This window comes from Prunus avium, chromosome 3 (genome assembly GCF_965620075.1).
Source record: "Prunus avium chromosome 3, drPruAviu1.hap1.1, whole genome shotgun sequence".
Taxonomy (NCBI): Eukaryota; Viridiplantae; Streptophyta; class Magnoliopsida; order Rosales; family Rosaceae; genus Prunus; species Prunus avium.
Genome location: NC_142286.1, coordinates 32,530,993 through 32,555,186, shown reverse-complemented (window position 1 = coordinate 32,555,186; position 24,194 = coordinate 32,530,993). Strand labels below are relative to the sequence as shown.

Genomic DNA, 24,194 nt, shown 5'->3' with positions numbered 1-24,194 from the left:
CAAAGCAAAGGAAAACTATCACCTTCAATTAGTAAATATTTCTCTCTATGACCCACATCAATAACTCTACACCAAGAATTATAATGTTTTAAAACACATTCTAAGACAATAATATTACACACACACACACACACATATATATATATATATATATATATATATATATATATCCAAGATAATTACTTATATATAATAATGTTTATTCCTCTTTAATAAATACTTTTAAAATTTTTAAATACGGACTCTCACAGACAGCCTGCGGGCTGGATGACGTTAGCGTGCTACAGTGCCCCACTACAGTGATGCTACAGTGCTGCCAACAGCTCTCTGCCAAGTGTCGCGTTCTGGGCTCTACGATCAGAATTTTTCCTCCAATCCAACGGAAGCCAATTTTTGTGCAATAAAAAAATGAAAAAAATTGAAATTTAAAAAAAAAAAAAACCCAAAAATTCTGTAATTTTTTTCTATAAATACCTACCAAAACTCTTCACTTTCAACACCAAATCCTCATACATTTTCTTCTACTTCTACTATTATTCACTTTTTACTCAAGTATTGACAAGTGCGAACCGAAAAATTTTATCCGAAAATATTGTCCAAATTAATTGTTTAGGTAAACAAATTTGTGAAAAAAAACAAAAAAAATGAATAGTATTTGCCCTTTGCCATGGCAACTGCTGGAAACACACTTAGCTTTTTACAAGGACAGCCACTATTCACGTGAATAGTAGCTGCCCTTGTCCCCCCTTGCCATGACAATGGGCTAACTGCTGGAAGTGCCCTAAGTATATGTAATATATTGGTTGAGGTTGGTTTATTATTGTACTTTATATTGTTCTAGACCCATTTGACTTGGGTGACCTTGACTTGCTACTTTTCCAAGCCTCTTTCTCATCTTATAATGTTATTGGGTCATTAAAATCGTCTATCTTCTAAGTGACCATTTAAAAATTATCTCTATAAAAAATTGACCATATCAAAAATCATTTACTCACTTAATTTTTATTACAGGTTGGAAGATCTGGCCAAAGAAGGTGATAGCCCTGTATATTCATTCCCATGGTTCGATCCTTCCCTCTCTCCTGATCCACGACCTTGACTGAAAGTAGTTTCTCAGGCGACTGTGCCAAGCTCCCTTGTTTTCGACAGCTAGCCCCTCATGGATACCCGAAAGTGAAGAAGTCATCTCTTCTCTCATTGGGAAAAAAGTCTATCTGCTAGGCCCTTAAGATTGTTAATCGAATGACTAAACGATTTCTAATTTGGTTGATTTTAAAATAAAATAAAATAAAATAAAATAAATCCTTGAAGAATGGCCTCGAAAATGAATGATTTCGCTTATCATCCAACATTGCAGATGAAAATGAATATAAAGAAGGTATTAGAAAGAGCGAAACAAAGGAAAAATTAACACCAGCATTCCCCCTTGCACACATTATGCATAAAAATTGTACTAGCCTTGTGTTTGTGATTTAGAGTTGTATGTTGATGTTATGATATTAAATAAAGTTCCATACGATATGGACTTGATCAAGAGTTGACTTTCAGCGTTCAATTTAATTCTTATTTTGAGCCTTCATTTGTGAGATAATTTATATATGTATATTGGTTGAGGTTGAGGTTGATTTATTATTTTACTTTATCTTGTTCTACAGCACCCACTTGATTTCCCTCCTGTTTTGCTGACGACATGAAAAAGTTGAACTTTCATGCATATGGGTGATAGTGACACATCACCTACTATTTTCCGAACCTTCTCTTGTCTCGTTCTCTTCCGGCAATATGATTTGGTAATCAAAATTGTCTATCTTCTAAGTCACCATATTTAAAAATTCTCTCTCTAAAAAACTCAACCAAACTGAAATTTATTTACTCATCTAATTTTTATCAACTAAATAGACGAACTGAGTGTTTTGATTAAATATTGAATTATCACAGTATTAATCAAATGACTTAAACGATTTTCAATTTAATCGATTTTCCTTTTTCAAAGACCAACGACCTCATAAATGAATGATTTCGTTTATCGTCCAACATTGCAAATTGGAGAGAAAGACAAAGAAGGTAGAAAGAAAAGGTCACCCTAGCATACCCCTTTCACACGTTGTGCAGAAAAATTGTACTAGCCCTCTGGGAAGATTAAACAAATCCTAGAACTTCTTACCCCACATATAACTTGTAAGCCCATGAAAGTTGAAACTCATCACTGCGTACGTGGGTAAGAGGTGATGATCACGCATGCCCTTGCGTCATCGTTGGTCTATATAGTCCACAACGCTTGGGCGTCTATCTTAAAACCCAAAAACCCAAAAAGCACAAAAACTTGGATCATTTTCTTGTACCTCAAACTACCACTCTGTTTCAAAAACTCTCACACCCACATTGAAGTAAAGTAGCCCTTCTTCTTCCTAGCGACATACATATTAATTTGGAACAATTAAAAATCATGAGCTCTGAAAATACTGGTGCAAATGGAAATGGGGACTGCTTGGGTTGGGCTGCAACAGATGAATCTGGAATTTTATCGCCTTACAAGTTTAGCCGAAGGTATGCTATTGAGCTCATGATTCTTGGGTTGCATGTGGCTAGGCTAGCTAAATTGTTCTTGGATAGTTTGTTGTTGAACTAGCTAGGTTGAGTGGATTCAAATTGTTCAGGTCTCTTCAAAACGATGATGTTTCCGTAAAGATTACACACTGCGGAATTTGTTATGCTGATGTGCTTTTTCCAAGGAACAAGCATGGAAATGCAAATTATCCAATGGTGCCCGGGTATGTATAGTAATTTATTACCAGGGCATTTTTGGCCCGATAATTACCATTAAATGGATGTGATTTAATCTACCTGCTAAACGAATCTCAAAAATTAAACTCATCCAGCAGTTATTAATCTAAAAAATGTTCTCAATTGATTGTGTAACAGACATGAGATTGCTGGCATTGTGCAAGAAGTTGGTTCCAATGTTCATGGCTTCAAAGTCGGTGACCATGTTGGAATAGGAACTTATGTTAATTCATGCAGAAACTGTGACTATTGTGGTGATGGCCTTGAAGTTTTTTGTGAAAAGGGCGCAGTTTTTACTTATAACAATGTTGATGTGGATGGCACAATTACACAGGGAGGGTTTTCCAGTTACATTATTGCTCATCAAGGGCAAGTTTTCTCCACTTTCCTTTTGAAACATGCAGAATTGCTGTCCAGATTTCTAAATGACTACATAATTGGTTGTTTTTGTTTTCGAACAAAATTAGTTGCTTGATGCTCAAAGAATTTTGCAAGTTCTGTAGCAGATGGAAGATGTAAAATTTTGTTCTTGAATTTATAGGTACTGCTTCCGGATACCAGATGGCTATCCATTGGCCTCAGCAGCTCCTCTGCTTTGTGCTGGCATCACTGTTTACACTCCGATGATTCGCCACAAGATGAACCAGCCCGGAAAATCTCTAGGGGTGATTGGACTTGGTGGCCTTGGTCACTTGGCAGTGAAATTTGGGAAGGCTTTTGGGCTAAATGTGACCGTTTTCAGCACGAGCACATCGAAGAAAGAAGAAGCTCTAACTCTGCTGGGTGCAGACAATTTCGTGGTCTCATCCGACCTAGAGCAGATGACGGTACAGATACATAATGCTTGTTCCAGCATTGATCTGCGCCATTGATACTTCTTCAGTACAAAATCAATGGCACAGATTTTGTTTGTTGTATCCAAAGTTGTACATGACACATTTTTCTAAAGCTCCACACGTTTCCCTGATTTTACCATTTATGCAGGCCCTGGCAAAGTCACTTGACTTCATTATTGACACAGCATCTGGTGATCATCCATTTGATCCATACATGTCCCTGTTGAAGACTGCTGGTGTTCTTGTCTTGGTTGGGGCTCCAAGTGAAGTCAAATTGAGTCCTCTAAGCCTGCTCCTGGGTAAGTTTAGCAATTTCAATACTCAAGAGTTTTTATTCATCCTAGGCTACAAAATTTGCCAGTTCAATGAACCGGATTCAACTGACGATTTTCCAGGTATGAAGTCGATTTCTGGTAGCGGAACGGGCGGTACGAAGCAGACACAGGAAATGCTAGACTTCTGTGCTGCTCACAAGATATATCCAAACATAGAAATAGTTCCAATTCAGTACGTAAATGAAGCTCTTGAGAGGCTGATAAAGAGAGATGTGAAGTACCGTTTCGTGATAGATGTCGAAAGCTCCCTGAAATGATAAGGAAAAGTGAGATTTCTCTTCCAATGCCTTGATCAGTTGATATAGAGATTGAAGAAGCTTGAGAAGGCTGTACACTGAGATTTTGCAATAACATGTAACAGGGTTTTGTATTTTGGGCTTTTTGATCTTCTGCATTATGTGAGTGGTCAGTGGTTAGAACTTAGAAGGATTAAATGAAATAAATGAATGAACTTAGAAGGATTAAATGAAATAAATGAATAAACTACTATGTGATTTGGAATTTTGAGCACTCACAATTCCTTCTTACATTTGAGCTTTTCATTATTTGTGCAGCAATTTGATATTGTTTGAGATTGGTTTATTATCTTATTTTGTTTTCAGTCAAGGAATTATCAAGTTTGGGATGTTCTATCCAACTTGCATATATATGAAGCCCATGGGCTTTTTCCTTTCTCTTTTTTTTAAAATAAACATGTTATGATACTACACTACGGGGTCGTTTGGTACGGCGGATTGTTATGGACTGGACTAAATCCTGGGACTATCTTGGATGGGCTTGGATTGGACTAAGCTGGATTAAGTACTGACCTACGTTTGGTGCTGCGTCGGACTAAGAAGCTGGATTGTAAAAATAGTGAAGACCTATGTTTGGTGTTATGTCGGACTACAAAATAAATATTGTAACATTTAAATTTAATTAAGGATTCTATTTTTTTTTTAAAGGCTTTCTAATATCTTTTTTAGAATGATAATATATAAGCATTTTTCAAGTGTATTTTTGTTAATTTATGTTCTAAACAATAATAAAAATTCTATTTAAAAAAAAACTAGATAATAACATCATAATTGATATAAACAATTAATAAATAAAATTTAAGCTAAAATAATTAATTAACTATAAACTAATAAAATATTTTAGAGAACCACAAATATCTTCTCTTCTTCCTCTTCCCGTCACCTCACCACCTACAATCCTCCTCAAACCCATTTGCCTACCTCCCCAAACCACACAGCTTAGGCCATGCTTTCCACAAACACAACCATGCCTCTTTTCTTCCCTATCACCCCACTTTGCCCCTAATTAAGGCCATCAGATTCTTACCCACATTAACAAAACGAACAAGATGGGGATGATTATGATGATGATGGGGTCCTATTGGATTGCTCACAGTTGGAAGAGGCGATGAAAGAGGGAAACGCAATAGCCTATTAATTGGGGAAGAAACATTTCCAAAGGTTACAGACCCACCATTAATCTTCTTCTATTTTCAAGAATCCAAATTCTTCATCCCTTGATTTTTGTTTCCCAAAATATGTCACTCTTTGGTTTTTTATTTTTTCAAATAGAATTATTGGCTCTGTGGAAATCAGTTGTGCAAGGGATGTTGTGGTTGTGCAGGGGAGGTGGAGACGCCAAGGTTCTGGGTTATGCAATGGGTTGGGTGGTGATAGGTGTTTAATTGGGTATGGTTTTTGGTATGATACGGTTTACAGAAAACAAAAATCCAGAAAATCTAGTTCCAAATGAAGAAGAAGGAGAAATTGGTGTAGTTCGGACTCGCCTGTTTTATTTAGCGAGTTCGCTATTTTGTGAACCACTTTTCGACTTCGCTATATTAGAGCAGCGAGTGAAGGGTTTTGATCACTGTTGTGCTATTTAGTCTCATTTAAGTTAGTCCCCTCTTTTACCAAACATGGGTTTCCAGTGTTATTTAAGCTAGTCCTATCCAATCCAATCCAAGGAGGTGTACCAAACAGACCCTACTAGGATCTTAAAAAAAATACATAATTTTTTTTTTAATACAAGCACCGAATTGACTAACACTCTAAGCCTATCAAGCAACGGTTCATACAACATAAAATAAATGTGACTCTTTTAATTGGCTTCAAATTTTATTTTATTTTTTACAAAGTTTTGGACCCCAAAGTATCACTCAATTTAAAATCTTATCAAACCAAATATAACTTAGTATGCAGCACACCGATCCAAATAGGAATATAACAAAATAACCTACTGCTACTGGCTATTTTGATTTGATTCCAATCCTATCCCTTCTGGTGGTTCAACCCCACCTGGCCACCTGTAGATAAAGACCATCATATTTTCACGTAGCCTTTTGCCACCACACGCACGGGTTGAGGAGGAGAGACCCTGCAGCCCACGGGTAATGATTCTCTCATCTTTCTGGGACCACATGGCTTGCACGTGCAATCACCACATTACAGTACTTGATCTAGTGCCACCTTTTCCTTCCCTGCTAATTAAACTCTATTAATTAAGATAATAGTTCATTAGTTTTCTGGACGGTTTGCCTATAAAAAAATATATATTTGCAGCTTAATTATATAGTGAAAAATAATTGTTTTGAAGGTAAATAATTCTTCAGACCGAAAAAAAGGTAAATAATTATCACCCTCATCGAACTTTGCCTCATGAATTATTTTTTCAACCAATTTAGTACTTAAACTCATATAAATAGCACATTTTAAGATTTATCGTTAAGTTTAAAACTCCATTCAAATTGCCGTTAATTGTAAGGACATATTTGTTATTTTACAAGATAACGTATAAAATTCAGAAAATGTAAAAACTGAAGAAAAAAAATCCATGAAAGAAGTGAAGGTTGGGTGCGTCTGGGTACAGAAAGAAATGGAGAGAAAGAGAGAGACGGTGGCTCATAGTCAGGGGTAGTAACGGAGCCAGGAATTCTATCAAGGAAGATTAACTTTAAATAGCTTTATAATTACAATAAACTTAGTTTTTATAGAAAAATATATTTAAGAATTCATTATAATGAAAATATAGCTTTTATAGGAAAATAAATTTCAATATGACAAATTTAATATTTTAAGTAAGCATAACCCAAATTCTATCAATGTAAAGATAATGAAAGAGTAAACAAAGAAAAAGAGTATTAAAAGTTGATCTTAGATAAAATGAGAAAATCAAATAGAATGCATGGCACACATATGTAAATAACATATGAAGACATGAAAACAAATATAGATTATATTCATGTTCATTGTAGACAATTGACATTTACGAGAAGGCTCAACAGTAAGATAAGTATAGCTATAAAAACAACTTGGATAACATACATAAATTTAGGGTTTTTAAAATGTTGAGAAGAGTCAAGTGACCCTGTGGGCTTTAACTGGCTCCGCCAATGATAAGAGATAGAAGAAGAACCAGTGATTGTGGTGGTGGTGGGCTTGTGGGTATAGCGTTCACCGCTAGCGTCGCCTAGAGGATTGCAGATCTAAGTTCTAAGATATCTAATTAGATCTGCTGGCCTGATCTCATTCATGTCGGTTTCTTAGATTCTCTTCCAAAGGTCTTGGATTTGTGGGTCAGAGATTTCTTAGATTGAAATCCATGGCATAGATCTTGCATACACAGAGATTAGAGTATCCGAAAAAGGCGTACTTGTGTTTTTGTTTTTATTTTGTTTCATTTGTATTTTAAAGATTAAAAAAATATACTCACGTGCTCCATATGTGACATTTTAACGGAAAATTAGATGAAATTCAAAAAATTTAACGGTAAGGGTGAAATTAGTTATTTATAATGAGTTTTATAACTAAATTAGCTGAAAAATAACTAAATTCAGGAGTTGAGTTAGATTAGTGTCATAGTTCAGAGGATAAAATAACTAAAAATTCTTCTTTTTTTTTTGACCTCTTTTGGACGTCCGACAGGCTTTTGTTTGTAATTGAATGTTCCGTATACAAAAAAAGATTGACCTTGTAGAAATTTGGTCTAGTGAGTGATGCTCATAGTGAAACGTAAAGAAGTCCATGTTTGTGAAAATTCAAGGAAGATTATTGTCATCAGCTTTATTTCTACGCCTGTCGAACAACAAAAGGCCAACTTATATAGCATGGTGCAGGTCTCAAGTTTGAACAGAAGATGAGGCTAATGCTAACTGCTAACTAGGATCGTGCGAAAGGGAGAGCTAAGGCTTAGTTTGGGGTTGCTTAACTTTTAAAAGAAGCAGCTTATTTTTTAAGTTTTGAATGAAAAAGTGTTTGGTAAATCAAGATAAGGCTGCTTTTTATCAAAATTGCTGTGACTCACAGCAGATTTCAGAAGCAGCTCAAGAGGTGCTTCTCAAAACTGCTGCGGATGGAAGCATGCGGGGCAATTAATGAAACATTCAAAATACCTATAATGCCCCCATTTATTTTAGCAAATGACATCCGTTATCCTCACTTTCTATTCTACGGCCACAACCTCCCTGGATCCAAAATGGTTTCGTCTCCCCTCTGCACACAACACACTCTTCTTCTTCCTTCTTCTCACTGCATTTTGGGCCAGTTATTGCGAGCCATAATAGCCGCTGCAATTTCATCAGCAATCAGTCTGAATTAAATTGAATTCATGTGTTGATTCGTAAATTTCATTAAATTGAATAAAAATAGGGTAAAAAACCCTAAGATTTGTATTTGGGCAGTGGGTATGGCTTGGTGGATCTGAGCAGTGGGTAAGGCTTGGAGGATTTGGGCGGTGTGGGGGATCAAGTAGAGAGACGGTGGAGGCTTGGGGGGAGAGAGAGCGAGAGAGAGGTGGTGGTTGGGTGAGGTTTGTTCTGTGGGGTTGGCGTGGGGGAAAGGGTTGGGTATGGGGATATGGGATTGGGTCGGGTCGGGTGGGGTTGTTGGAGGGGTCTGGCGATTGTTTGCGGCGGGGGGATTGGTTCCTAACAGGGAAGGAGAGGAGGGAGGGGGTGAGAGTCTGCGAAGAGAAGAAGATGGGAGCTGAGAGTTTTTTTTTTTTTTTTGGTAGAGACTTTTATTTGTTTTTAGACTATTTTAAATTTTTTAATATTATTTCTCTCATTTTCAATTTATTATTAAAAAAAATTATTAACATTTAATTGCTCATTTTCAACTAATTTTTTATATCTCATGGTTTTTTTGGTCATTATACATACTCAAAGTGCTTTTGTATAAAAGTTTACCAAACACCTTGATTACTTACATCACTTTTTCAAATATAGTTTACCAAACGCCTAACTGATTTTTTTCACAGCTGATTATTTTTGCAGCATAGCAGAAGCAGTTTTTTTTAAAAGCACAGCAATACCAAACTAGCCCTAAGAAGGTCCATATTTATTACAGACGAATGCTAATTTTTTGGTTTCCCAGGGTATACCCCGCGCGACTGCGGAGACTAAATCCCTCAAGGTACGGTCAGGCGCAAAGCGGGGACCTCTCCCAATAAAGTCTGCTCTATTCGCAAGTGCCAGGGATCAAACACAGAACCTCTTGTTTAAAGGATCCAAGCCCCTTCCACTTGGACCAACTCACGTTGGTGATGAATGCTAATTAGTCGTCTATATTCTGACTATCTCTCATCACATTACAAACGAGCACTATAAAAAAAAAAAAAATTATCTCCAATTATATGTAATAATTTCGTATTAAAAGTCGTTGCAATCCACAGCAACTTACAATCATCTATCCGCAGTCACTCACACACGGGTGAATATAACTTAGCCTAGCATGAGATCATACATCAATGCGCAGGAGAGTCTCAAGTCCTACCAAAACTCGGTCAATCTTTTCTAGTCAAGAGTCAAAAATGAGAGAGAAAGGAAGAGAAAAGAGTCAAAACATTTCAAAGAAAAAAGAATGAAATCAAATGCATGCTTTGGTCCAACTGACATACCCTCGTGCCATCTCGAGTCTCGTGAAGAGAGAGAGGAGATCACATTATTTCCACCATAATAATTTGTCATCTTGTAATTTTTTTTTACTTTTTGCGACTGTTTTAATCAACTTGTGTTTTCTCAAGTACGATCTTGAAAGTTAACTTATATACCACTTTTTTTTTTTTTAATAAATAAAAGTAAAAGAATATCCTCAAAGCATTTGATATGAAGGACTTAACCTAAAGATGACAAATTTAATATTTATTCAATCATGTTGGAAGATATCTCAAATATTTTGAATTCCCCTCTCTTTATTGATTAGATTTATATATAATGTATACAATCCATTTGAATTGGGGAATCAATCAAATAATTTTATTTGAGTGACATTCTTTAGTGTACTTTACGATTTTTTTTTAACAATCTAAATCGTCTATTTTTCAAGTATTTATATAATCATCTTTGCAAAAAATTAGAAAAATTAGAAATAATTAATGCATATAATTGCAAGTAACAAAATAGACGAACATGGTTCTTTAAGAAAATACTAAAATAACAATATAATTAAGTAATCAAATAGTTTCAGATTCAAGTAATTTTTTGCAAAATTTTTTTTTGAAAGAATATCTAAAAATTAGATGATTCAAATCATTAAAAAAACAATATATAATAGGCCATACAAAGGATTTCCCTCAAATAAGTTTATCTTTATTGGTATGCAATGCAATCACAGAGAAAAACAGTCAAACACATTATTTGGGGACTATGTGCCGATCTTTTTGGTGCCCACTAGAAGAAAAAAAATTGATATAGAAAGAAGGAAAATGGTCCCTAAAAGAAGAAATAATACAATTGAGGAACCCAAGAAGCATATATTGCAATCTGTGCTTTGACTCAGTGGAACCACCCCAATATATTAAAATCTTTTTGGTTTTTTTTTTTTTGGCTTGATATTGTCTTTTTTTCTCTCTCTCTCTTCCTCTTTGGATTTGGATCCATGCGCAATTGAATGCCACAAGCAAGTTGAGCCACGGCTTGCACAAACCATATGGTCCATATCTAAAGTTATATCTTCATCGATCGTCAGTATTTTTTTATTCGATTTATAATTTATTTATTATATATTACAATTGCCCTAACATAATTACATTGCAAGACCAATAAATGGCTTTGTGTAAATGAATAATAAGCAAAAATATCATAATTATAGGGTAAGCAACAAAGTTACAAATTAGGTTACGCTAATCCCAACAGAGTAAAAAAGAATCCATCATATTTTTGACCAAGACACAAGAACATGTTAGAATTAATTTGTTAATTGTTGTACTTTTCTTGCCAAAGAATATATCTAGGGATTAATTGTTCTAATTGTACGTTTTGGTTTTAGTTTTCTTTGTTTCCTCGTATTTAGTTCAGGTCGTAAATCTTTTTAAGATTACACTATTGTTCCTTGCTTTCACGTTGAGTTTCGAATTTCATTCTATCTGTTGTATACTCTTATGGTGTTTAATAAAACATATTTTCCAACAACAAAAAACATATAAACGCAGTAAGTTTAGCTTTATAATAATAAAACTTAGAACTTGAAAGATCGAAAAAGGTTCTTCCAATAGGGTGTCCATGTGCATGGATAAGTTTCTCAAAATCTAGCTACTTCCATGTATTGGGTTAGCAAAAAGAATCAATATATGAAAAGTACCAGATATAAAGGCTGAGAGGTTGCACTGCACGTCTATAATAATTAAGTACATCTAGAACACTTGATTAATTATGATTAACTTTGTTGATGGCTTAATTGAAATCACATGTTATGACTTTTGTTGTGTTAGGGCCTAACCGCCGCTCTAATAACTATGTGAAGCTCCTCCGACCCCTGGTGGGTGTGCTCAAAAGGAGTCAAAAAAGAAAAGAAAACTTAGATTAAAGATGGGGAGCGTTTACTTGCCTTTTTTTAGGAGGAATTTAAATCGTAATAGTATTTTATAAGCATGTTGCTGTTATTTGTATCACATTTACTGATCACCTCTCTAATAGAGGTAGGTCCCACATACACAGGTGAGACACACCTCTATTAGAGAGATGATAAGCAAAATAATCAGTAAATATGGTACAAATAACATTATTGATTTTACAATTATTTAGAGAATTGCAAAATGTTTTTTGGGAGTGAGAATAGCACTGCCCTAAAAAAAATTGGTAGCAGATATCAAGTTTCAATCTAATTCTTCGTTTTTTGATAGAACAAAAGAGAATCTCATGGCTAGGTCATCGATCTCTCCACAAGCAATTGCTTTTGTTTGGAATGCTAAATTTGAATTTATGAACACTATAAAGAATCAAGTTCAACATGCATTGGTTGTAAAGGGATTATTAAAGTTAGAGTTGGAAAGGGCCACAAAGACCTAAAAATGGTTGACAAAAAACAAAGTGAAAAAGGAAGAAATTGTTTTGACAATTAAAAAAGAGAAGACACATGTCACTTTGTGGATGAGTCACAATAGAAGGTGAGGAGGGAAGTATCGTCCATGACAAAATACTTCTAAATACGGAAATCGAAGTTTGAGATTGTTTAAAGATACGTTTTTCTTAAATTACTTAGAACTACAAACACCCACAATGATCTTAATAAGTTTTAGATAAGACTTCTGTGGAGTTTTTGATTTGTAAACCTTGATAGAGTATGAGTTAAAGTGGAAGTTACGTGGCTTGATTGAGGTTACATATTGTACCTTTTGTGTTAGGGTGGCCATAACTTTAATAGCTTTCTTTATGTGTTTAGGTATAAGTCTAGTTGTCACACTATAAAATATGCGAAGCTCTTTCTCTTCTGCAGGTGGGTAAGTATGTTGCAAACAAAGAGTCAAAGCTTTTGTGGGTGGGGTATATGTGTACTATTAAGAATCTTGTCAATATTAGTGATATGCGAATCCATGGATGATTTTCTGTTGTTGATGTATTATAACTCATTCATCATAATGGAAGTGATGTTAGCAATGCTCATGTATTATCAAGATTTTAACTTGCAAGCACTACTTTCGCCATCTTCCTTGAATTTACACTAGTGTTGTTTTTTTTGCTTAAATAAATATTTAATTGTTAGTTAAAATCTTGATTAATCCATGTAAACATAAGACAATCTCACTTAAGCTTGAACCCATTTGATCCATAGAAGCTTTTTCGTAATAGAATAACACTATTTTGTTATTTTCAACTAATAATACAATAACACGTGAAAAAATTATCCCTTCTATTACCGAGCTATTTACCGAGAATAGCAAAAAGTACTATCTCTCCCCATCTGATCATATATCTTCCCTTTGTAGCTTAACACAATAATCAATTAATTGTCATTGCTTAAAGTTCCATGTGATTACAATTGTTAATAATTACTCTCTCTCTCTCTCCTCTGTATCCCTATGCTGTGGGTCTAGATCCTAGACTAGCTGACCTCTCTGACAAAAAGTTGACTCAACCGACAGTAAAAATCAATGGTAATATTAGACGTTTGTAACATATAGTAGTATAAATACCACCTCTCTCTTTCCTGTACACATAGTAGACTTAAAACAACATCACAGAAGCTTCAAGCTCCAATTGCTCGAGCTTACAACTTTGTCCATGGCCGGAAGCACTTTTTGGCTTGTGGTTCTACTTGGAATGTTTGGCTCCCTTTTGGGTTTCATTTTAAACCACTTCTTGCCCTTAATGTTGCTAAGGCTTAATGGTAGCCCTCCACCCAAAGGGTCTTTTGGGTGGCCTATATTGGGACAAACACTTGCCTTCTTGAAGCCTCATCCTTCTAATTCCCTTGGTGCCTTCCTGCAACACCATTGTTCTAGGTAATAGCAAACACTAATTAACATTGCCTTCTATATGTTTAATTCTTGTTTTATCTCATCTAATTGAAGGGTTAGAGTTATAAAAAAAATTGGTTAATTTGATTTTTCAGGTATGGGAAAGTGTTTAAATCGCATTTGTTCTTGTCTCCCACAATTGTGTCATGTGATCAAGAGCTCAACTACTTCATACTTCAGAATGAAGGCAAGTTGTTCGAATGCAGCTATCCAAAACCCATCCATGGCATCCTTGGCAAGAGCTCCATGCTTGTGGCTGTGGCTGATACTCACAAAAGGCTCAGAAATGTGGCTGTCTCCTTGGTCACCATTACCAAATCCAAGCCTGAGTTTCTCAGCGACATTGAAGCCACAACCATTAGCATACTTCACTCTTGGAAAGATAAATCACAAGTCATCTTTTGTGAGGAAGCCAGAAAGGTACATTCTAACGGAGAAAAAATCCCGTATTCCCGTTTCATTGTTTATCTCTCTACTCATGTCACTTATCTTAGAAGGATAGAGAGAGGGAGCAATGAATATCCTTATCATGGATATTTTTTTTGAGTTTCTCTGTGTATGGTTTAATTACATATTAATTATTTTTTGGTTCCACATGCATGCAGTTCACATTCAATGTAATAGTAAAGCAAGTGCTAGGTTTGACCCCAGATGAGCCACAGACCACAAGAATTCTTGAAGATTTCTTGACTTTCATGAGAGGGCTCATTTCTCTCCCTCTTTACATTCCTGGAACCCCATATGCAAGAGCTGTTAAGGTACCCCAGATAAGCAATATATTGTTGTCAAACTTACATACAAGACACGTGTTTTTGTTTGTGGGATTGTGAATTCGGACCACACATTGAGACACAAATCAACATGATTGACTAATGGTCATTTTGTATTACCAGACAGTCGGGCAGATAACATTTCCATTTTTAATATAAAGTCACTAAATTAATATATTTAAATAATTTGTTCAAGATATATCCATAGCCTTTTCTTCTTTTCTTTGTTTTTATTTTTTGTTGCGAAAAAGAAAAGAAGAAAAAAGTAGCTAGAGGCATGCGAGAGCATTAATGGTCTCTTTACAGGCTAGAAGGAGGATATCTTCAACTGTGAAAGCAATTATAGAGGAAAGAAGAAGACAAGCAGCTGAGACAAGCACTAATTCCAGCAGGAGTAAAAGGAGTGATTTTCTTGAGATACTTATGGATGTTGATACCTTATCTGAAGATGAAAAAGTGAGTTTCATCTTGGATTCTCTATTGGGTGGCTATGAGACTACCTCTCTCTTAATCAGCATGGCAGTTTATTTTCTAGCTCAATCACCTTCTGCATTACAACAATTAAAGGTGCAACCTTTTTTATTTTTTTATTTTTATATATATTTAATTCTTTAAGATTTTATTTTCTCCTTTTTGGCCAAGACACATAAATGGTATTTAATTAATTATTTTTTTTGGTTCTTTTTTATTATATAAAGGTGGAGCATCAGAACATTAGAAGAGGGAAGCAGAAAGATGAGTACTTGAACTGGGAAGATTATAAGAAAATGGAATTTACCCAAAATGTAAGAAAATCCTCATTTATTTAGCATTGTTTTGCCAAAATTAAGAAAGGAGAGGCGGAAACTCACACACATAGGTACCATGGCAACTTGAATCCATGACCATTTGAGAGCACACCAAAAACCTCGACAATCAACTAACACCCATTGCCTTGGTTTTATTTAGCATTGTTTAGTTTTATTTTCGTGACAGACATTTTTTACAAATTGTTTTTCTTTTATTGGCAGGTGATCAACGAAGCTCTCAGATGTGGAAACGTTGTAAAATTCGTGCACCGAAAGGCTCTCAAAGATGTGAAATTTAGAGGTAAAAGTAGTATTAAAATATGCCTAAGCACAACCAAAAGCACGCAGAACTTTTTTGTACTTTGGCACTTTGCAGTATGTGACGATCGATCTGTTTAATTAAATGAAAAAAATAAGTGGTCTTTTTTTCTTTCTTTTTTCTAATGCAACTTTCTGCAGATTATTTAATTCCATCTGGCTGGAAAGTTCTACCCGTCTTTAGTGCAGCTCATTTGGACCCTTCCCTCCATGCAAGTGCTCTTGAGTTTCATCCTTGGAGATGGGAGGTAATGAAACATAAAATCAAACCTCATGATTTAATCACATACACTTTTGGCTCACCGAAGAAAAATCTTATGTGTAATCGGTTGTATAGATAGACGCAAGTTACAGAGTAATATAGATACATCGAATTTTTAATTTTTTTAGTTGGTGTATTAACTAAATGCAATATTGTGAAAAAAAATTTGGACAGAAAATTCAGAGCCAAGACCAAACGTGCAAGAGATTTACTCCCTTTGGTGGAGGGTCTAGATGCTGTCCTGGATCTGAACTTGGGAAGCTTGAAGTTGCAATTTTTCTCCACCACCTTGTACAGAATTTCAGGTAATTATATAATTAGATTATAATTATAATTATTTTGCAATTTCACAAATATTATGTACTACTTTAAGTATTAGGGCAAAATAAATGTGGAATTAAGTTGATGATCAATAACCAATTTTCTGTATAGGTGGAGGACTGAGGATGATGACCAACCCATAGCGTTTCCATACGTAGAATTTCAAAGAGGCCTGCCACTGCACTTGGAGCATTGCCCTATCAATTGATGTAGGGTGTTTTTTTTGTTGTTGTTGCTCTTTTTCCGACCCCTCTTTCCTTCTCCAACCCTATCCCTCCTTTCCTTATCGGTTTTTTGGTGGCTTGGGATGGGCATTTATCTCACTATTTTTTAGTGGAGCTAGGCTTTTGGTAATATTCCACGTTACATAAGTCTTATATTTTGATAAGTTCTAATTCTGTAAACTTGAATTCCTACTTCCAAAGTTTCTTCACATAAATGATAATACCATGATGATAAGTTTAGTTGTCCTAATTTTCGATCTAACACGATAACACGATACGAATCAAAGATGATATTATAGTAGGACTAATTATTACTAAGCACACTAATTACAAACACATCTGGTTTTTTCCTTATTTTGACATGATTAAAATGGTTTTGTCTCACAACATGATGACTTGGACTATTTGGATAGGGTTCTAAGTTGAACGGTTCGCGAACACATGATTACAAACCCTAGGCAGCCTTTACCACAATGGGGCTCCTTACATAGTGCGTACCATCTGACCATATCAACTTCCCGAACACATAGTTCTTAGCTGCTTTGGCATCTTTAACCTGCAGGAGTAGTTTAAAGCTCTTCTCTTCACCAATTTTCTTGAACTCCAACTCGTTTGGCTCAACAGAAACCGATACACCATCTGGGTTCTGGATACGAGCCTTGTAAGTTCCTGGAGTGCCAACATTTTTCACTGTTCTAGTCACCACAAGGGATCCATTGAGTTTAGGGACAGTGATTGAGGGATAGTTGAGATTAGTGAGACTAATAGCAGGTTTTGGGCACTTATATGTCTCCTCTGAGAACATTTCGATTTGTGTTTCCTTGTATCCATTTGAACATAGAAAGTTCAAGTAATCATTAAGGGACAAGTCATAAACCAAGCCAGGATCCATGGCACAGTTAGGATTAACGTGCCCTGCACCATAACTAAATGGTGTTGCCCTGTAGAAAGAAGCATTGAGCACTGGTTCCCTGCTATTATCTTGTGTTGTCGCTGTAAAATACGAGAATAAGGAGAAAACATCAGAAAGAAGGATAATGCTTTCTTACCAGACTATAAGAAAACTTGGCCTATGTTCCTTTCCAAGGAAGAGGAGATGAATGGATTAGGGTGTTCTTACCTGTGGTCATGGTTGCAGATTTAATAGCTGCAGGGCTCCAGTGAGGATAGAGGGTTTTAAGAAGGCCACAAATGCCGGAAATATGAGGGCACGACATTGAAGTGCCTGACACTGAGTTGAACATAACTCGCCGTTGGTCAAACATTTGATTTGTTGGCCCTTGTGCTTCAGTGTAGGCTGCTATGATACTCACTCCTGGCGCAGTGATATCAGGCTGAATATTCAAAACAAAGGAGCAAAGTATTAAGAGAGTCCAATTCCCTCTGATGAATAGATTTGTGAGATGCTAAAAAAAAACCTTAAGGATGTCTGGTGTGATGGTGTTGGGTCCCTTTGATGAAAATGCTGCCATGAAGGGAGCTGGCTTCGTTCCCAGTTGCGTTGTTGGACGCTTTATTTTAGCCCTGGGAGACCTGTCAAAATAAGTAAACTTCTCAATTAATTCACTGTACCAGTCATAAGGAAGTTAGTTTATATGAATTATTGCAGTTAGGCTGCCAGTTTTTAGTCTGGAAAAGGCAATTTTAGAGGTACTTCATCCTTTGATGAAGATGAATTCTTTAGATTTTAAGGCAGGTTCTGAGCATAGGCATGGTTTTGGTGAAATATAATGATTGCTGGTGGCATGTCATCTTACTTAGTTGAATTGATGTAAGCAAAGACAAGGGCACCGTCGGTGAAATTGATATGTGAAGCAGGGAGGACATGCAGAAATAATTTCGTTCCCGTTAAGCTCATTGTTAGCAAGAATCATTCCCACGGCGCCAGCCAGTAAGGCTTGCTCACCCTTGTCCACTCTTGCAGTGTCTCCTCGAAGGCAGGCCAAGATCTTTCCCTTCACCTTTTTGGGATCAAGTGTGCCAGCCTTGCATAACAGACTGCAGCATCATATAAATAAGCAGATTGCTGAGAGCTTGAATATGGTAGTAGTAAAATGAAAATTAAAAGAACTTGATGTTGTTATTATCCTTACGCTTCTTGAACTGATGCGTTAGCTGCTTTAGCAGCTGCAGCACTAATAAGCCGGTAGAACCTTTTCCCCGGCAAGGCCACAGCCGATAAGCTCTGTCCCTGCAGAACAAAGTAGATACAAATTACAGAGGATTTGTGTCGTTTTTCAGGATATGTGATGGAAGTTCCTTTCCAACACCTATAAAAGTGTATGGCATGTCTTATTATTCTGAGCTTCTTGCAACCGTTTGATGAAAATTAGACAGCAAACATTAAGTAACCTTCATCTACTATGCTTAGGATAAAAAGGGACTATATAACCCACCCTGAAGTGCTTCCAGTTTCCAAGGGTGACATAACTGGGGAACTCCCTGTCTATGGTACTGGCACCAACAGTGATCTGCCACGGCGCTATATTGGAGACGGTACCTTCATCTGGACCGGAATTCCCAGCTGAGCAAACCACCACAATGCCATGCTTAACAGCATGAAAAGCACCTATTGCAACACCGTCATTGAAGAATGCAGTGGGATCTCCACCCAGTGACACAGACAATACATCAACACCATCACGGATGGCAATATCAAATGCAGCCAATATATCTGCGTAAAAGCATTCACTTCCATTCACCGGAGGCCAACACACTTTATAAGCTGCAACTCTGGCTTTTGGTGATCCACCCTTTGCTGTTCCATTACCAAACCCAAACACACTTGCCCCAGTTACAAAATTGCCCGCAGCTGTTGACAAGGTGTGAGAGCCATGGCCTTCATTGTCTCTTGGTGAGTCAAAGGAGGAGTTTAGGGGGCCAGCAACTGCAGCAAAGCCCTTGTTGTAGTATCTTGCTCCAATTAGCTTCCTTTCATGCAAAATTTTGTCACCAAATGAGTTACAAGATTCTCTCTATGGGTAAATAATTAAATGATGGAATTAATCCAACACAAAGTTCAGAGGGAAAGGTTGCTAAAACCAGTCAAAAGTGCCCTTATTTTACACAAAAACATGTTCTGAACCTGTCTTGATCTCTCTCATTATTATAATAATTTGTTTGCTTAATTACTCTCCAGAAATCCATCTTGAAAATGAGATCAGATACCATGAGGACCATAAGCAATTGAACCAAAAGAGAACATGTTTGCAGTTTTACTATATATATTTTCATCTTATTGATGATAAAGGCAGATTTATCTCATCCATTTTTATGCTGTTCTAGGTTTCTAAAACAAGTTTGACTCAGCTTTATGAGAAAGCTGCAAATGGATCCTGCTTTATAGATCCCATTTCACCCCACTACTACTAAAGATGATCATCTTTGTTGGACCATGAATTTGGATATATATATATAATAAAAAAAAGGGCCTGACTACAAAGAACAAAAAAGAGGTTCTCTTTCTTGCTTCAATTTTAACACATTTCAGCAATGAGTTGACTGTTGTAGAAAAAGCAAGCGGAAAGTAAATCAAACTTCCACAGAAAAGAGGTATAAAATAATGAATACCTGTTGCAGTAAAATTCAGAATCTGTCTCATTTTGGCAGATTCCTTTCCACTTGGATGGAATTGGTCCATACCCTTCATCACTAAAGCTCTTGGACTCTGGCCATGCGCCTACAATCCCATTCAACCACAGTGAGGCTAAAAAGAATGCTCAACAGCAAAGCAATGCGCATTCTTCGCATTCTTTTAAGAATTACAATCATTTCATATTTTCATAAGTTGGCCAAGCCACCACACATAATTGCACCCTCCTTATGTTTTTTTAGTAGTCTAAACTAGTGGGGAGGGGGACTTCTCACACACAGACACACAACTATGATGTTGTGGGAATTCGAACCTGAGATCTCTGATCTGTAAGTCAAGGTTCTTTTACACAGCATTGACTCCTTATGTTAATCATAAAAGAAAGTAATATTTAAAAAAAAAGACAAGAAAAAGGCAAGAATCTTTACTAGTTGCAACTTGCAACAGATGTAAATTTTCTTTTCTTTTAATGGTAGCCCAGAACTACAAAAACACCTTCAATGAGAGTTATACCCTTAAAATTCAACCTGGCCTAATTAATTATTAGTATATTACTATCAATTAATCCTCTTTTCTGGCATTAAATGGTTATGGGGAGTGGTTTTTCAATTTAACCTTTCTACCAACTCCCAGTACATCCTCTGCCCTGTTTGACGTCTTGTCTTTGGAGTCACGTGGGCATTTGTGGAGAGAAAATCCTCCCCTTTGTCTGTTGATTTGATCCTTGAATTAGTAAATCAACGGTTATGATCATTCCTTGAGCCTTTGGAGAAACTAGAAGCTCGGTTTCAATTAAAACCAATTAAATTTGGTTTTTCCAGATTAAATCACCATTAATGGCAATTAATCTTTAACTTGTAAAATTATTTATTGCAATTGGTTCACAATGGTCTGGACTTCCAAAACATTCAAGGCTGACTTCTGATTTTGGTAAAACAAAGCCCAAGCCACTGTTGTTGACATGAGCCAATAGTCAGATGGGCTTGCGCGTAGAATTTAGGCCCAAACAGTGGCCCTGATTTAGGAATGGGATACATAAAGCATGAGGCTTCTGATCAGCTACCTCTACAGAAACCATGCCTGTCTCTGATCTTGTGAGTTAATATGCAGATTTTACTTGGTGCCTATATATTGTTGGTTTTTGGAACAAATGTCCAAGTGAAATCTTCATCCTCATTTTCTGGAATTATAATACAGCTTGAGGTGGCATGCCTTTTCTTTTTCTATGGTTTTTGTTTTGAGTATGTGGAGTCGCATTGACGGTGATAACATAAAAAGTAAGTATGAACATGTGCCATGCATTTTTATATGATTTTTTTTTTGTTTTTAGTATTGATGAAATCAATTGTATTGATAGACTAACTTTTGCACGAGGTCTATTAGATCCGAGTATTATTTAAACTGAGATGTCTATTAGCTCTCAATGTTTGTCATGCTCAATGTTTTGTCATACATACATGGACGTTTATTTAGTGAGCACCTTTGAAATTGGTCAATATCAGCAGCACCACTGAAATGGAAATCAATTTTATAAACATTATTTTGTTGAAAGTAACTGTTGTTGAAATGAGTGATGATAAGTCAACGATCCAGATCAAATTTGAAAGGCACATGGCATTGAGCTGATTGATAAACTTATTTTAGTGCATGAACATGACTTGAAAGTGAAGCAAAATTTTATTAAAATTGACAAAAATAAATAAATGAAATAAGAAGAAGAAGAAAAACTGACCAGTATCGAGGTTTCCTATGATTGTATCTTCACCATATCTTGCCTTGTTCCAGATTGAGTTGGGTGGAGTAACACCATCATGCTCAAGTCCCAAGAAATCCCATGATCTAGTTGTGTGTAATTTTCTTCCCTGGTTCAAGAAAATGGAGACTACCTTTGGATGCTCTGCAGTGTTTCAATGGAAATCATGAGAAGAACAAGTATACAAAACAGAGGAGAAAGAAGATTTTTTATATAAAAAGATTCTCACTCACTGGCTATCTGAGCTGCCTCTTCTTCTTCTAATGTGGCAGCAAAGCCATTGATGTGCCTTGTGTATGAGTAAAAGATGGATTCTTTTGCAACTTCATGGCTGCATTTTGCAGACAAATTCAAACATATGATTTCAGAAAGATGGTGTTCATGTATTTTAGTTGTTGGTGCTAAAATGTGTTGAAGTACCTGCCCAAGAAGGACCCAAGAAACTCATAGTGATTCTCTGTCACTTGGTTTAGTTCAAGTTCTGATAAGTTTGGGGGATGTGAATGTGATCCCAAGTACACACATATGACTACAGCAATACAACAGTAGAAGCTGGCAAGCAAGTAAGTACATAATGAAATAAAAAATAAAAAAATCATGATAGTAGGCATAGCAATGGGAGCTACTTCTTTTTTTCTTGATTTTTTTAATGGAAGAAAATAAGATTGGATGCTCACCTTTTTGATGGCAAAGGTGGGTCTGTGAAGTACAAGGGAGGAGAGAAGGAAGGACAGGAGGTAAAGAGCTATGGTTGGTCTTGGTGGCCTCATTGCTTGGTTTGGTTGGTTGATTGACCCTTGTTTCTCTCTTGCCCCTTGTGGAAGGCAAACTTTGGGTTTTATGGTTTTTTTATATATAAAATAAAAACCCTGCTTCCAAATTGCAATGCCCAATGTGGTACAAGTATTATTAGCTTAACTGCATAATGTTATTATTTATTGAAGAATAAATAAGATAAAATAAATTAATGTAACCTTGTGGACCCTATTATGAGAATAATTGATTGAAAATAAACAAAGGATTGGTGGACTGGGGGAATCTGAGTTTTGAACCTCATGTAGCCAAGGATAAAACAGTGAAATTGGCCAATGGGATATTGCCATGTGTAGAAAGGTTGGATATGCTCTTCGATTAGCCAGTCCAATGCAGGCCGATGAAAATGCTATGTACTTAAAATGGAGGGGACCTTATTTGAGCAAATTAGCTATACATGGCTTCATCAAAGCTTAATACAGCCACTAGTGGGAGCTATTTATAGCCTTTGTAACAACTTACAAGCATCTTTTTGTGTGAATTGAGGATTTTATAGGTTGGTTGAGTTGGGATTTTATAATAAAGTTCCCTAACCTTGTCCTAAAAAGATCTTAAGGCAAGTTCTGGCTTTCCTAGGTTGGTGGAATTGGGATTTTTATAGATGAGCATACAATTGAATTTAGGAGCAAAAAGACAAATTGAAAGCCATGATTCACTTTCTTGCCCATGGTTAGAATGGGCTGAGCCTGTTTAAAATTCAACCTAAACTACATATGGGTCTCAGACCCAAAAAAAAAAACCTACATATGGATCTAGCTTTTTCTGGACTAACCCATTTATAGTGGTCTACCATGGATCCAACTTCTAACCAATCAGCCTTTGTTGAGAAGATGTATCACTAAACATGAACCCAATGCAACTATTTGGGCATGTTCACCCGTTTTGATTTGCTTCCTGTGATGGTAGGGTAAAATTCCTCATTGGCTTGAAAACCATCGATGGTCAACAAGTCAACTTTTTTTTTCGTGTAAGAGCGTGCCACTGCTAGCGGTAAGAACTCTAGCAGACTTCTAAAAAATAGATAACTTACACCCCAAGTTACTGATTACAAACACATCTGATTTTTTCCTTATTTTGACATGATTTAAATGGTTTTGTCTCACAACATGATGACTTGACTATTTGGATAGGGTTCTAAGTTGAACGGTTCACGTCGGGTCAGGCTTAAACCAGGCTTTTGACCCCTATTCCATTCAACACACAAATGCAAGTCAGAAATAACACCGAATAGTCATATATTTATCAAGTGATCTTGATTTTGATTGCCACTTGTTGACACCATAACTGACCAAGCAACTAGAAGAAACTAGAAGCAAAGCAAAAGGAGTCCCACATCGGAAAACAACAAGAAGTGAAGGCTCCCTCTCACCTATAAAAGCATACCACTCTCCACTTAAGAGGGGATTGGAAACTGAGCTGGGGGCTCCCTCTTCAGGACTCTCCTGTTAGTCCAGCCTTCGGGTCCTGAGCCTCCAGACCCGGGGACTTGACACCTGGGCTCCAGACTCCTAACTTTGTACCTTAGGCCCTAGGCCTTCTTCCAGTTATCTTTGGGTCTAATCCCCTTGTACAAATGTAAACAATATCATAATGAGAACATCTTCTCTGTGGACGTAGCCCATTCATTAAGGGTGAACCACATATATCTTGTCTTTTGTATACTCATAAA

At 36.3% G+C, this 24,194-nt stretch overlaps 4 protein-coding genes and 1 long non-coding RNA gene across 5 annotated transcripts; 2 read left to right on the top strand and 3 right to left on the bottom strand.

The window, feature by feature from the left end:
- The first annotated feature begins 2,293 nt into the window (after window positions 1-2,293).
- LOC110755615 (putative cinnamyl alcohol dehydrogenase 1) lies at window positions 2,294-4,864 on the top strand. Its single transcript, XM_021956841.2, has 6 exons — window positions 2,294-2,547; window positions 2,658-2,771; window positions 2,923-3,153; window positions 3,326-3,611; window positions 3,769-3,919; window positions 4,016-4,864. Exons 1-6 carry the CDS (start codon window positions 2,447-2,449, stop codon window positions 4,210-4,212), a joined length of 1,080 nt encoding a protein of 359 aa, XP_021812533.1. The 5' UTR covers window positions 2,294-2,446; the 3' UTR covers window positions 4,213-4,864.
- An 8,536-nt stretch (window positions 4,865-13,400) lies between these two features.
- Window positions 13,401-16,539, top strand: LOC110755657 (cytochrome P450 724B1-like). The gene is made up of 9 exons (XM_021956894.2): window positions 13,401-13,669; window positions 13,780-14,104; window positions 14,290-14,442; window positions 14,761-15,021; window positions 15,153-15,239; window positions 15,465-15,543; window positions 15,702-15,808; window positions 15,997-16,127; window positions 16,255-16,539. Exons 1-9 carry the CDS (start codon window positions 13,449-13,451, stop codon window positions 16,349-16,351), a joined length of 1,461 nt encoding a protein of 486 aa, XP_021812586.2. The 5' UTR covers window positions 13,401-13,448; the 3' UTR covers window positions 16,352-16,539.
- Window positions 16,540-16,655: 116 nt separating this feature from the next.
- LOC110755645 (subtilisin-like protease SBT5.3) lies at window positions 16,656-18,143 on the bottom strand. The gene is made up of 4 exons (XM_088251154.1): window positions 18,125-18,143; window positions 17,786-17,900; window positions 17,488-17,701; window positions 16,656-17,360 (listed from the first exon to the last, which is right to left on the bottom strand). Exons 2-4 carry the CDS (start codon window positions 17,837-17,839, stop codon window positions 16,822-16,824), a joined length of 807 nt encoding a protein of 268 aa, XP_088107280.1. The 5' UTR covers window positions 17,840-17,900; window positions 18,125-18,143; the 3' UTR covers window positions 16,656-16,821.
- LOC148295969 (subtilisin-like protease SBT5.3) lies at window positions 17,886-20,315 on the bottom strand. The gene is made up of 6 exons (XM_088250661.1): window positions 20,273-20,315; window positions 19,938-20,046; window positions 18,764-19,298; window positions 18,461-18,558; window positions 18,197-18,365; window positions 17,886-17,900 (listed from the first exon to the last, which is right to left on the bottom strand). Exons 1-6 carry the CDS (start codon window positions 20,313-20,315, stop codon window positions 17,886-17,888), a joined length of 969 nt encoding a protein of 322 aa, XP_088106787.1.
- A 546-nt stretch (window positions 20,316-20,861) lies between these two features.
- On the bottom strand, window positions 20,862-22,156 carry LOC148295968 (uncharacterized). The gene is made up of 4 exons (XR_015834732.1): window positions 22,133-22,156; window positions 21,942-22,043; window positions 21,692-21,856; window positions 20,862-21,469 (listed from the first exon to the last, which is right to left on the bottom strand). It is a non-coding gene; the product is annotated as an uncharacterized LOC148295968 (long non-coding RNA).
- Between the last annotated feature and the right edge of the window lie 2,038 nt (window positions 22,157-24,194).